Genomic DNA, 10,973 nt, shown 5'->3' on the forward strand with positions numbered 1-10,973 from the left:
AGCTCACGTTCTTCTATGGAGGAAAAAAAAAAAAAGACAGCATCACTGCAGAGGTGTCATTCCTCTGACAACCTACAGAAGCTATCCTCTCGTAATGGTGAGGCCGAACATCGCATCTCCAGGGCAGAAGAAAGACTCAGAAATATGGAACAACAAATGTCGAGAGTGATGACACGACTTAAAGCGATGGAAGCCTGCATTGATGAGGAAGAAGGCAGATTGCGCCGCAATAATGTGCCCATCCTAGGACTCCGGGCCTAGCATGGAACTCTTCCTTGAACAGTCGTTGGTGGACATCTTCGCACCCAATACTTTTACAAAATTATTTTCCGTTTAAAGAGCTCATTGCATGTTATCGGGAAGACCTACCCATGGGCACCACCATGCACAGTCATTGCTAAACTGGTGAATTATAGAGACAGGGATGCGCTACTCCAGATAGCCTGTGCGAAAGGCTCAATTACGTACAATGGATCGCCTTTTTCCAGACTACAACCAGGAGGTGCAGCGCGCCAGACAATCCTTCGATCAACTGAAATGACGCCTACAGTCCATGAATGTGAAATATGGCTCGTTTCCAGCACAACTAAAGATCTACCACAATGGCACTACGGTGCATTTTCCCAGCCCCCGAGAAGCCTGGAGATGGGCAGAGCAACACCTATAGGGCGACTGGAGTTCAGGCACGAGAGGTGTAAATGGCAAAACAGGGACCCATCCCAACAAAGGCCCCCTGGGACCAATACCAAACCCGCAAGATCCAGGTATGGCGGAATCTATGGAGGACACTTGAAGGGGATACTCCAACGGAGTATGGAGACGACAAGATAGTGGCAATCAAATACTAACAGATAAGCACCTGTGGTGTAATTTAACGTAACCCCCCACCCCCGTGTTCTGGTGCATCAATCAACATTATTCAATTGTTTGTTTATCATGCTGTAGTTTAACTCCTTGGGGTGACTTATGTTCTTGTTTTTTATGCTGGCAGTGTGTTCTTTTGACTGCCAGCAAATGTTCGGCCAACAGATGCTTCAGGTTTGGAAGGAGTATGTGGAAAGGGGTATGGAAGGTTTTTGTTCTGGTTTTTGTTTTCAGATTGGTTTCACCGGAATAGCTACACTCACTGATCTATAATGAAATGCATGCACAGATGATACTGCTTACACATCATCATGCACTCAGCTATGCACACGGTTCACAAGTGAGATATGGCAGGGAACAGTGAGAATACTAGATCTCAGACTACTCAAATGGAATGTCAACAGCCTGGGGTCGGGGATCAAGCGTTGTCTCGTTACCCAATTCCTTAATAGGCATTCCCCTGACATCACCATTCTAACCGAGACACACTTGACAGGCACGACATGTAGCCTCTTTCGTAGGACAAATTATCGAACAGCACTACATGGCGGCTTCTCTATGGGTTCCCGAGGCGTTCTGGTTTTGCTCCGCAAACATCTTCCATTCACATTAACAGCGGTGAAACAGGATCCCCGTGGCAGATCTGCGTTACTACAAGGCATGATCTGGGGAGAAACCATGGGAATATTGGTGATATACGCTCCGCCGTCGCTTATTGCAGAACTGATTGATGATGTAGTGACTATGATCGCTGAGCATCGACCCGACTTGTGAATCCTTGGGGGCGACTTTAATGATGTTATGGACAGAACACTCAATCGCACATACATATGAAGTAGGAACCCCAATATACCCACAAAACTAGCGGGCTTTGCATCTGCACTCGGTTTGTGCAATGTGTGGCGGGAGCTCCACCCACAAGACTGCAGCCATTCACTTCACTCCGGGGCCCATGCCTCATCTAGATTGGATTATTACTTTCTCCCGAATCCAGATGCATACAAGGCAACTACAGCCACACTACTCCCCTGGGGCATAACTAATCTCTCCTGTGATGGCGGAGATCGACAAATAGAGCCGCTCCCCCCTCTTTGTGGCAACTGAACGGTTATTATTTAGACCTTATGGAGTTTGTAGGACATTCAGGGTAAGACTGCTGAATGCTTTGAAATTAATGCCAACACAGTTGACAGCCCAGAAATAATGTGGGAAGCCTATAAAGGCAACAATCCGGGGGGGGCAATGATTTCCTGGATAGCTGCAAAGAAAAAACCACAACGACACGTTAATGGAGGCAGAAAAAGAAGTAGACGAATGGGAAACGAAATATGTACTTACGGGGTCACCTGAAACACAGATCTCCTGACGGCCAGGGAATATCTGCAAAACATTGCTATGGATAACACCAAACACGCCCATTGGGAAAGGCGTGCACCCATTTATGAGAACGGGGATGAGGCGGGCAAAATACTGGCCAGGCTTGAAAAACGGGATGAAGGTCACCGTCACATTAGGGAAATACAGCAGACACAGAACGTAATGGTTCAGACAGATTGTGAGATTGCAGAGGCCTTCGTGGAATACCATGCAACATTATATAAGTGCCCGGATAACCCGATAAATGATGCCCTACTGTGGACGATCACGCTCCCCTGTCTGTCCGAATCGCAGCACGCTCAGCTAGACCTAGATGTCACAGAAGCAGAAAATCGCGGAACCTATCACCGAACTCCACTCTGGCAGGACACCAGGCCCCAGTGGTCTCCCCGCTGAAATGTGGAAGAAACATGGGAGGGAGAAAATGGCGGCCCCCTTCATAAAATGTTTCTCCACTGTAAAGAACAAGGGGTTCTCTCCCCAGATCTACGCAAGGCCACCATTGTGGTTATTCCAAAGCCTGGGAAGCCCCCCGAATTATGTAGTTCCTATAGGCCAATCTTACTGATAAACGGAGAAACAAATATATTGGCAAAGGTGCTTGCAACCAGACTCCAAACAGTGATGTGATATCCCTAATTCACCCGGATCAATGTGGCTTTATGCCAACTAAGTCTACACGCATGAACATACGGCCCTTACACTTGCTGCTAGACCGAGCCTCTTGCGTTATTAGCTATTGACTTTGAGAAGGTTTTCGATTCAGTGATATGGGAGAGTCTTTGGGGAATCATGCGGAAAATGGGATTCTTATGCCTTCCTGAGCTGGGTTCGATTGTCATTTGAAACCCTGCAGGCAGACGTTTCGGGTTAATGATTGCCCCTCCAAAGTTCTCAACGGGCAGGGGAACGCGCCAGGGAAGTCCCTTATTTCCCCTGCTAGTCGCAATTGCCATTGAGCCCTTAACCCAGCTACTCCGACACACTAATACATGGAGGGGATTCTGATGGCGGAGAAGATAAACTTTCCCTCTATGCGGATGATCTCTTGATATATCCAAGTGACCCGATTCGATCTTGCCCAATTGTCATGCAAATACTGGAGCAGTATGGGGAATTTAGTGGATTTTGCGGTTGAACTGGGGTAAATCTGTCCTCTTCCCGATCCCATCACACTGCCCGGATCACATTAGCACAGAGCTCTAAATTGAAGGGCGACTAAAACATAAGGCAAACCGGCCAAAAAGAATGAAATCTTAAACAAAATAAACGCAGTAATACTGCTTTCAATCCGGTGTCACATTTTTTTTTCAGCTTTCATTCTTTTTGACCAGTTTGCCAGGGCTCAAGTCGAGGGCTCATGCGGGTGGACTGAGTCCACCCACTTTTTCCAGAGGGTGGACTCCGTTCCTACCAGTTAAAGTGAGAAACATTGAAGGTCCTTATGAATTAAAGGCGACATCAGGGATTGAAACACAGCCAGCAGGTTTGCAGGCTGGACACCTCACCACTACACTATACTACATAACCTGATGAAAAACAACAAACAACTACGGTGAAATGTCCAATTTCGGCACTGCAAGTTCCATGGAAAACCTTTGTATTGGTTCTTGGAGTTTAAAACATGCACGCATTTTAACGTTTTCAAAAACACTATTTCCAGAAAATATCATCTCTTGGTTTTGTGTGTGTATTGATTTTATGGAAGGTGTATGCCATTCATCCTATGCAATTTGGGTGGTTATGAATAGCCAATTTCATGAAATTTATTACATTCCCCTGTAAATGGCAAACTGCAAATTTTGACATGTAGGCGTGGCGTGTGTGCGTAGCCGTGTGCAATGGGGCGGAGTCTTGTGTGGCTTTGGGCGGGGTATAAATCTTCTCAGGGTTTTTGATTTTCAAATGTAGGCAGGTATGTGTACGCGGATATAGTTTGAGCGTCCCATTGAAAGCATTTGAAAGAAGGAATAATTTCGAACACAGAACAAGAAAATTGTATGGTCGCTTGAAAAACAGATCAATGTCGTGCTCCCAATGGTGTGAGATTGTTGCAATGCGCTAAACCTCTCAAATGTGTACTGATAATGAAATTCTGGCACACATGAACTTCCGACTGAAAGACATTTGGCAGGATGGATGTTTTAAATTAAACCATTACGTTATTAACTATCAAACAAGTAAACTAAAGTGGTATTTTATTGCTACAACATTCTCTTATTAACTTAGAAAAACTAAACAGGTTACACCGTTGCACGTCTATTTCAACGCCATTAGCTAGATCTTGAAAATCATCAAACGAAACGCAACCGCAGTTATTCCTGGCCAACTGAGCCATCGGTGCAAAGCCAGAGAATCCGTAGTTATTCATTTTTTTGCTACAGTACTGAGACATGGGGCGGAATCGAGTCTCTGCTTTCAATATTCAGAAAGTGAGCAGATACTCGTAAAATCTATATATAAGTCGAACACCTGTGGAACAGTCTAAAGAAGAAGGAAACGAAAAAAAGACTCACTTGCTTGCACTTGAGAACAGCGACCCTGCTCTCAAAATGTTTGCAGCCATACTGTGTTGGGCTGCACTCAGTAGCTTCCTCCCAGCATCAGCACTCTGCCTCTTTCTGTGAGCAAAGCTACGATTGCGTGCAGCGGCAAGCTTCTGTAGCGGCTCCTTTTGTAGTGAAGGAATGTAAGCTCCTTTCTGATTGGTTGCTGTCAAACGTTTCCGCTTGTTATTTTCGTAGTCCATTACTGGTAGATTGCTGTAACTATTAACCTCGACCTGTATGGTCTACGCTTTCTTATCATGCCCTCTAACTGTTCCAATGTTCTTGTGGATGACTTTCATCGTTTCGTGCCTAATGGTGCTTTTCAATTGTTATAGTTTTGTAAATCTTAACCAAACTGTAGCTGAAAACGTTAATAATAAGAATGATTATTATTATTGCATTATATTTTTACTTTTAATTGAATTTTTTTATTTGCATGTAGTTAAAAATACAATGCAACCTTTTGCAAAAGTTACATTGCGTTGTAAAAAAAGAAAAAGAAAAACACACTGTTAACAAGAAGTACGTAACAAAGAAAAGTCCAAAAAGAAAATAACAAAACAGATCAATCTATAAATAAAATTTATAACAGTCATAGTCTAAAAACATAATTTCATCCATATTGACATTCTTTTTTTTTTTAAAGATTTCCAGAGGTGGTAGATACCTTTGCTTCTTCCAACTTTAGACCCTTTAAACAGCTCAATACAGCAATGGGAACCGATGTGTGATAACCTCACAAAAGACGTTGCCAGAGATTGCCTAAATCAATGAATTCCAATGTATAAACTTGTTTCCTAAAATATAAAGTGTGCAGTGGAATTAATGCAATGCAAAATAGGATTAAAGGAATAGTGCGCTCAAAATTTTATTGTCCCGATTGATCGTGCAAGTCGTTATAAGCATACATTGATCAATTGTAAAAAAAAATCATATGCATGTTACCTTAGGATTCCATACTTTTACACATGCGAAATCAGGCAACTGGGCGTGGCCATCTTGTGCTAATCTTATCCATTGCTGCCCTCGCGGCACTAAATCATATTCCCCGCCCCTGAAGCTGACATCACTATTCTTAGCGATATTCTCCACCTTTTTTCCATGACATTAGTGTGTAGCATAGCCAAACGCGCCCAGTCATCACCTACATCTTTACGTTAATTGACGCAGAACCCAGAGAACCCAGAATATCAACACACGCATCCTCTCACAGCACAGCGCGTCCCAAATCGGAACTAAAAAACAGTATTTTTAAAGGAAACACCAATACTGTGCAATTTATAATGTGCTTTTATTTCACATTAGTACCCCAGCGAGAGACAATCAGAATGCAACAAGCATTCTGATTGGCTCTCGCCAGGTTCCTACCCGGCCGGGAATACCTCCGTCGGGATTCCACGGCCTTTGTCCCCGGCGGGGGGCGTGGCAGCCCCTCAGCCAATGACGAGGCTCGAAGCGGGGCCATCCCCGCTCTGAGTCTCCCCGCAGCTGAGAGGCTGCCTTCGCCCGGGGACTCGGGTAAGTCTTTTTTTTTCTTTCCCTTCCCTTCCCTCCCTACCACCCACCCCCCCAACTTACCTTCTTGATCTTGCATCCCCGGCGGGGGACGAGGGAAGCCTCCAGCGGTGTAGAGACTCGGAGCGGGGCCATCCCCGCTCTGCGCCTCCACACAGCTGGGGGCTTCCTTCGTCCCCCGCCGGGGACGCAGGTACTTTTTTTTTTTTTGTTTTTCTTTTTCCCCGTCCCACTCCCGCCCTCCCAACCCCACTTACCTTTTTTTTTAATCCTTTTTTCCGGAGCGGACGCACTAGGAACACAAGTGTTCCCAGCGTGTCCGCTCCCGATGGCGCCATGGGTAGGGAACACGGACTCCGTTTTCCCTTTCCATGGCGGCGGCCATTTTCGTGGTCGTTTTTTATTTTCTGTCCCAAAACGCTGCAGCGTTCAAACGCTGCAGCGTTTCGGGACAGAAAAAAATTGCTTTTAGTACCCCGGTCACGCAAATTTTACAGGCCGGGATACTAATAGCAATAGAACCTTCGCGGCAGGGGCATTACCGACTCTGGTAATGCCCCGGGGCCTTCGGTAATGCCACCACTGCTTGGGTTCTATTGCTTAATTAAACGCTCCGAGAACATCTGCCAATTTCCATTTTCAACCACATTTTTTATTTCGCTCTGTTCGAACATAACATCTTTATCATAAGGCACACAGAGTTTCTTTAGGTGGAAGAAGCGCATTGGACGCACCTCAAATCGCTAGGCTTCTGCATCAGCTTCTTGCTAGAGCACCGTAAACAATGTCAGGTTGCTCCTAGTTGCTGGTACCCCTAAAGGGCATATCAGTCCCGGGCGATCGTCCCACAAAAGAGTAATTGCCATCCAGCCATTTAGGTTTATCTGCCACTGCCTGCTGAAGAACCTGCCCCTGGGTATCTGGAAACAATGACATTCGCAGAAAGGGAGGATGTAGCTGTGTAGAAAACATAAAAGAAATATATTTCAGTAGCTGTTCTTTATTCAAATTTATCCATTTACCCTTTAATTCAGCACCGGGTGAAACCTAATAATGAACACAAACCAGAAACAATGTAAACATAGAGAAAACATAGTGGAAAGTTGGAGTCTGCGATGTGCTTGAGAGGTTAGTGCTGTGGAGTATGTTTATCTCGCAATGGGATGTGGATGCAGAAGCTGCCGGAAAAATTCGAACAACACATAGACGGCATTATAAAGGAATATTAGCAACGAACTTGGCGTTAGTGGAACCTGGCGGAATCCATACACATACCTCTCAACTCACACGCTTTTGGCGGGTGTCACCCGCCACTTTGGCAGCTCTCTCACCCGCCAAGCTCCCTACACGCCCATAGGAACCAATGGGCGTTCACCCACCAAATACAAAATCAGTGTTTTCACCCGCCCAGGGGCCATGAAAGGTTGAGAGCTATGCCATATGTGGACTCTATGCATTTCGGTACAGGACTGCCAATGTACCCGGGACAAAGAAAAATACATACAGCTTGTGTTTGCGTGTCGTCACAATATGCCCCTACCAATATACCCCAACATCAGTAACACTTACATTATATTTGGCATCCATTCTCTTGGCGTAATGCAAAGTGTCCGCTCAGTTCAACGGTTTTCATGAAATGAAAAAACATGTTTCTTTGTCCATTTTTAAAATGGTGAACCTTATCATGTTTGCGGGTATTACAGACCTCCCGTCCCTCAATCCAAAGCGAATCCTCCCTTTCTTCCAAGGATGAACAACAATTGAGACTTCTTAGGAGAGCGCATGCTAAGTTTCGTTTTAGTGAATGAAAGCAACAAATCAAAAAAATATTGTACACGAACCTTCAGTGGGAACAGCCCACAAGCAACATCAAACGCAGTGAGTGACCTTCACTCCATGGGAGCGATTAGCCCGGCCGTCCACCGTGGCATTCAAAATTTGTTTGAAAAATAAAAAAATAGTTTGCTGGCATCCACCATTGCCGTGCTATCATGAATACTTTTTGCTCATCTATATTGATAGTGATTTAGTTATTTTAGGACAACAGTTACAGTTAGAGTCCTCCCCATTGTCACGTCTGCGTGAGCCCTGTTTTCGCAGAGGAATGTGCTCTGCGGATAACATGAGACACTGACAAGTCATAAATCCGGGTGCCCTTCCATCTCCACGAACTTCCCATGCACTAACAAATGTTGGGGGAGAGGCGGTATATCCCGCCCCCCTGCACCATTTTCGTACCGGGAAAATGACATATAAGGTAAGGTGGGAGACATCTGCATTCCTCTTGTACTTATTTGCATCACCCATGTTTCATATAAGTGTATTAACGCTGTGCTATGTGTATACTTTGAACTCCATTTGTGTTCTTCCGAGCGCCATCTTTTTCTAGGCCCTCTGGCGAAATGTTCACTCTCCCTATCCCAGCGCCACGCACAGCCAGCCCCCACCACCTCTGTCCTCTGTCAGCTCAGCGCAACTCCTGTTCTCACGGAAATGCAGCTATTCATTTTTGCAAGTAGTGAGTATTGAACCCTGACAAAATGTGCTCATCCAAGAATGCTAGACCAAAGCCTGCTCCAACCTTAGTGCCCCATCCATCTCTGCTGACTGACTCATGCCATCTGCACCCCCTCCCTTCCAGGCCGCGAGCCCCTGAACCCATGCCCCCTATTCCCTTTGAACGCATCTGGTCACCAGACCCTACCCCGCACCATCTCCAATTCACCTACCATATACCTAATCTAGAGTGGTCATATATTTTGGTAACACTAACAACTATCACCACTGTGTTCAAAATCAATCGTAAGACTCCAAAGGCCGCATATGAAAGATCTTCCCTTCTGATAAGGCACCCGAAAGGAACAACCCCTAGCACATGCCCCCATAAAAATGTAGGTCAGAATGCACATATTTCACACAAACAGCCCCCTTTCATGCTGTGTTTTGCTTACAGTCATTAGTTCTTGCATGCCAAGTTTGTTATTTAGCTTACGTCTCATTCCCTAGTGTGACTCATATTTATTCGGTCTATTTGGACACGTGCATGCTAAGGCAACTGCAGACCCTGCAGTTACTTTCATGCAGATAGCCATATGACCCTCCCGTGCCCTGATCAGTGAAGGACTCACAAGAGCTGGCCGAAAGCAGGAAGGGGAAAACACAGAGTAACACTGTATGACAGGCTCCAACCGGCACTTCTTGCAACAAAAAAACGGACAAAAAGAATACATTTGAAAAGACAATTTGGTCGCTTAATACTTCTTAGTAGTTTTGAAATTCAAGTTAAATAGATTTACATTGGTCATGTACAATGTACAAACATTGTGGAACATACACACCGCTGCTAATCATTTATAACGGGAAGTCAACCGTTCAACAAGGTCCGCTTTTGGTGGACAGGGCTCGCTTGCAATGTTTTGTGGCTTGTATGTGCCCTAGGAATAAAATCAGGATCGATTCCATGAGTATGCATGGCCAACACAGTCAAAGTGAGATCTTTTACAAAATCGAATTCCATTTCCTGGTATATTGGCTTGGCAACCCATTTTTTGCTTCGTTTGGAAAAGGCCATTGTGTAACGAAGCATTCCAAAGTTTCCTGCAGTTCTCGATTGTTCTCTGCCTAGATTCTCATTATGCGCTAATACGGCTAGTAATGTTCGATATTGCATACCATCTATCCCAAAATGCAACCTCTTGGGCCTGTACTTTAGGCACATATTGTGGAACACCTCCAAGTCTCTGGTGTGACAGAACTCTGTGAGTCCCTTCAGAACTCTTGAAAGAGTTTTTATCAAACACAATCTTCTCAAGAGTTTTGTGTGGAGGTGAAGATGGAACCAACCACTTCTTCTTGCATTCCTGTTCCTCCGATAAAGGTCCATGTGCACATTGGTGAAAATGTTGGTTTTCTGTCCATGTGTGGACGTTGGAACAGTGGTGCATAAGTAAGCGCAATTTCTCTAGTACAATTTTCACAGACCCATCACAAGATTTGGCGCTCCACCAAAGATGGTTGCTGAAAGACTGGGACCGCTGTAAAATATTTTCAGAACCCTTTTTTTACCAGCAGCTGTGATTTTGTTATTGATTGATTTGGCAACGTGCCATACATCATATTGATGGTGAATGTTTGGAAAGTGCTCTCGCATGACCTTGGCTATTGAAACATGTGTGTCAGTGGCTATGAGGTCTATTTGCATTCCCATCGATTGAAGATGTTCGAGGGATTTTATGAAACCAAGTTTCTCCATGGCCACTGAGGAATAACTTTGGGACACATGCACAACCTCCAAACTCACATTTTTTTTAGTTTCTATGTCCTGAACGTGGTATGTGCAGTACTTTGCTGAAAATCCGGGGCTGTCACATTGTCCTTCGCCAGCTAGCCTGAACCGTTTGGCAGAGAATGTCCTTTCAATTGTCATTTGTTCAATTTTCCAGCCTTGACTAATAGCGGGGAGTAAGAATTCTCTTTGATATTTACAGTACTGCGTTTTAGCAAGGAACTGAAGTCCCACAAATTGACAGAAACTGGACAACTTACTAAATGTCAAACTAGTAAAGCTGCTGAACACAGTAGATTTCCAGCTGGCACTTTGCCCAGCATCGGTTGAGCAGACCATGAAAATGTATCATGGAGTCAGGCACAGGTGGCTTGTATTTTCAG

At 44.9% G+C, this 10,973-nt stretch overlaps 1 protein-coding gene across 1 annotated transcript in view; it reads right to left on the reverse strand.

The window, feature by feature from the left end:
* LOC138481343 (enoyl-CoA delta isomerase 2-like) overlaps window positions 1–4,926 on the reverse strand; it is a 316,256-nt gene extending 311,330 nt beyond the window's left edge. Inside the window, exon 1 of the mRNA XM_069613445.1 lies at window positions 4,758–4,926. Coding sequence (XP_069469546.1) covers window positions 4,758–4,807 — 50 coding nt within the window. The 5' untranslated portion in view covers window positions 4,808–4,926. The remainder of the gene's footprint in view (window positions 1–4,757) is intronic.
* Window positions 4,927–10,973: the final 6,047 nt, after the last annotated feature.

Source organism: Ambystoma mexicanum, chromosome 5p (assembly GCF_040938575.1).
Source record: "Ambystoma mexicanum isolate Mex_15411 chromosome 5p, UKY_AmexF1_1, whole genome shotgun sequence".
Classification (NCBI taxonomy): Eukaryota; Metazoa; Chordata; class Amphibia; order Caudata; family Ambystomatidae; genus Ambystoma; species Ambystoma mexicanum.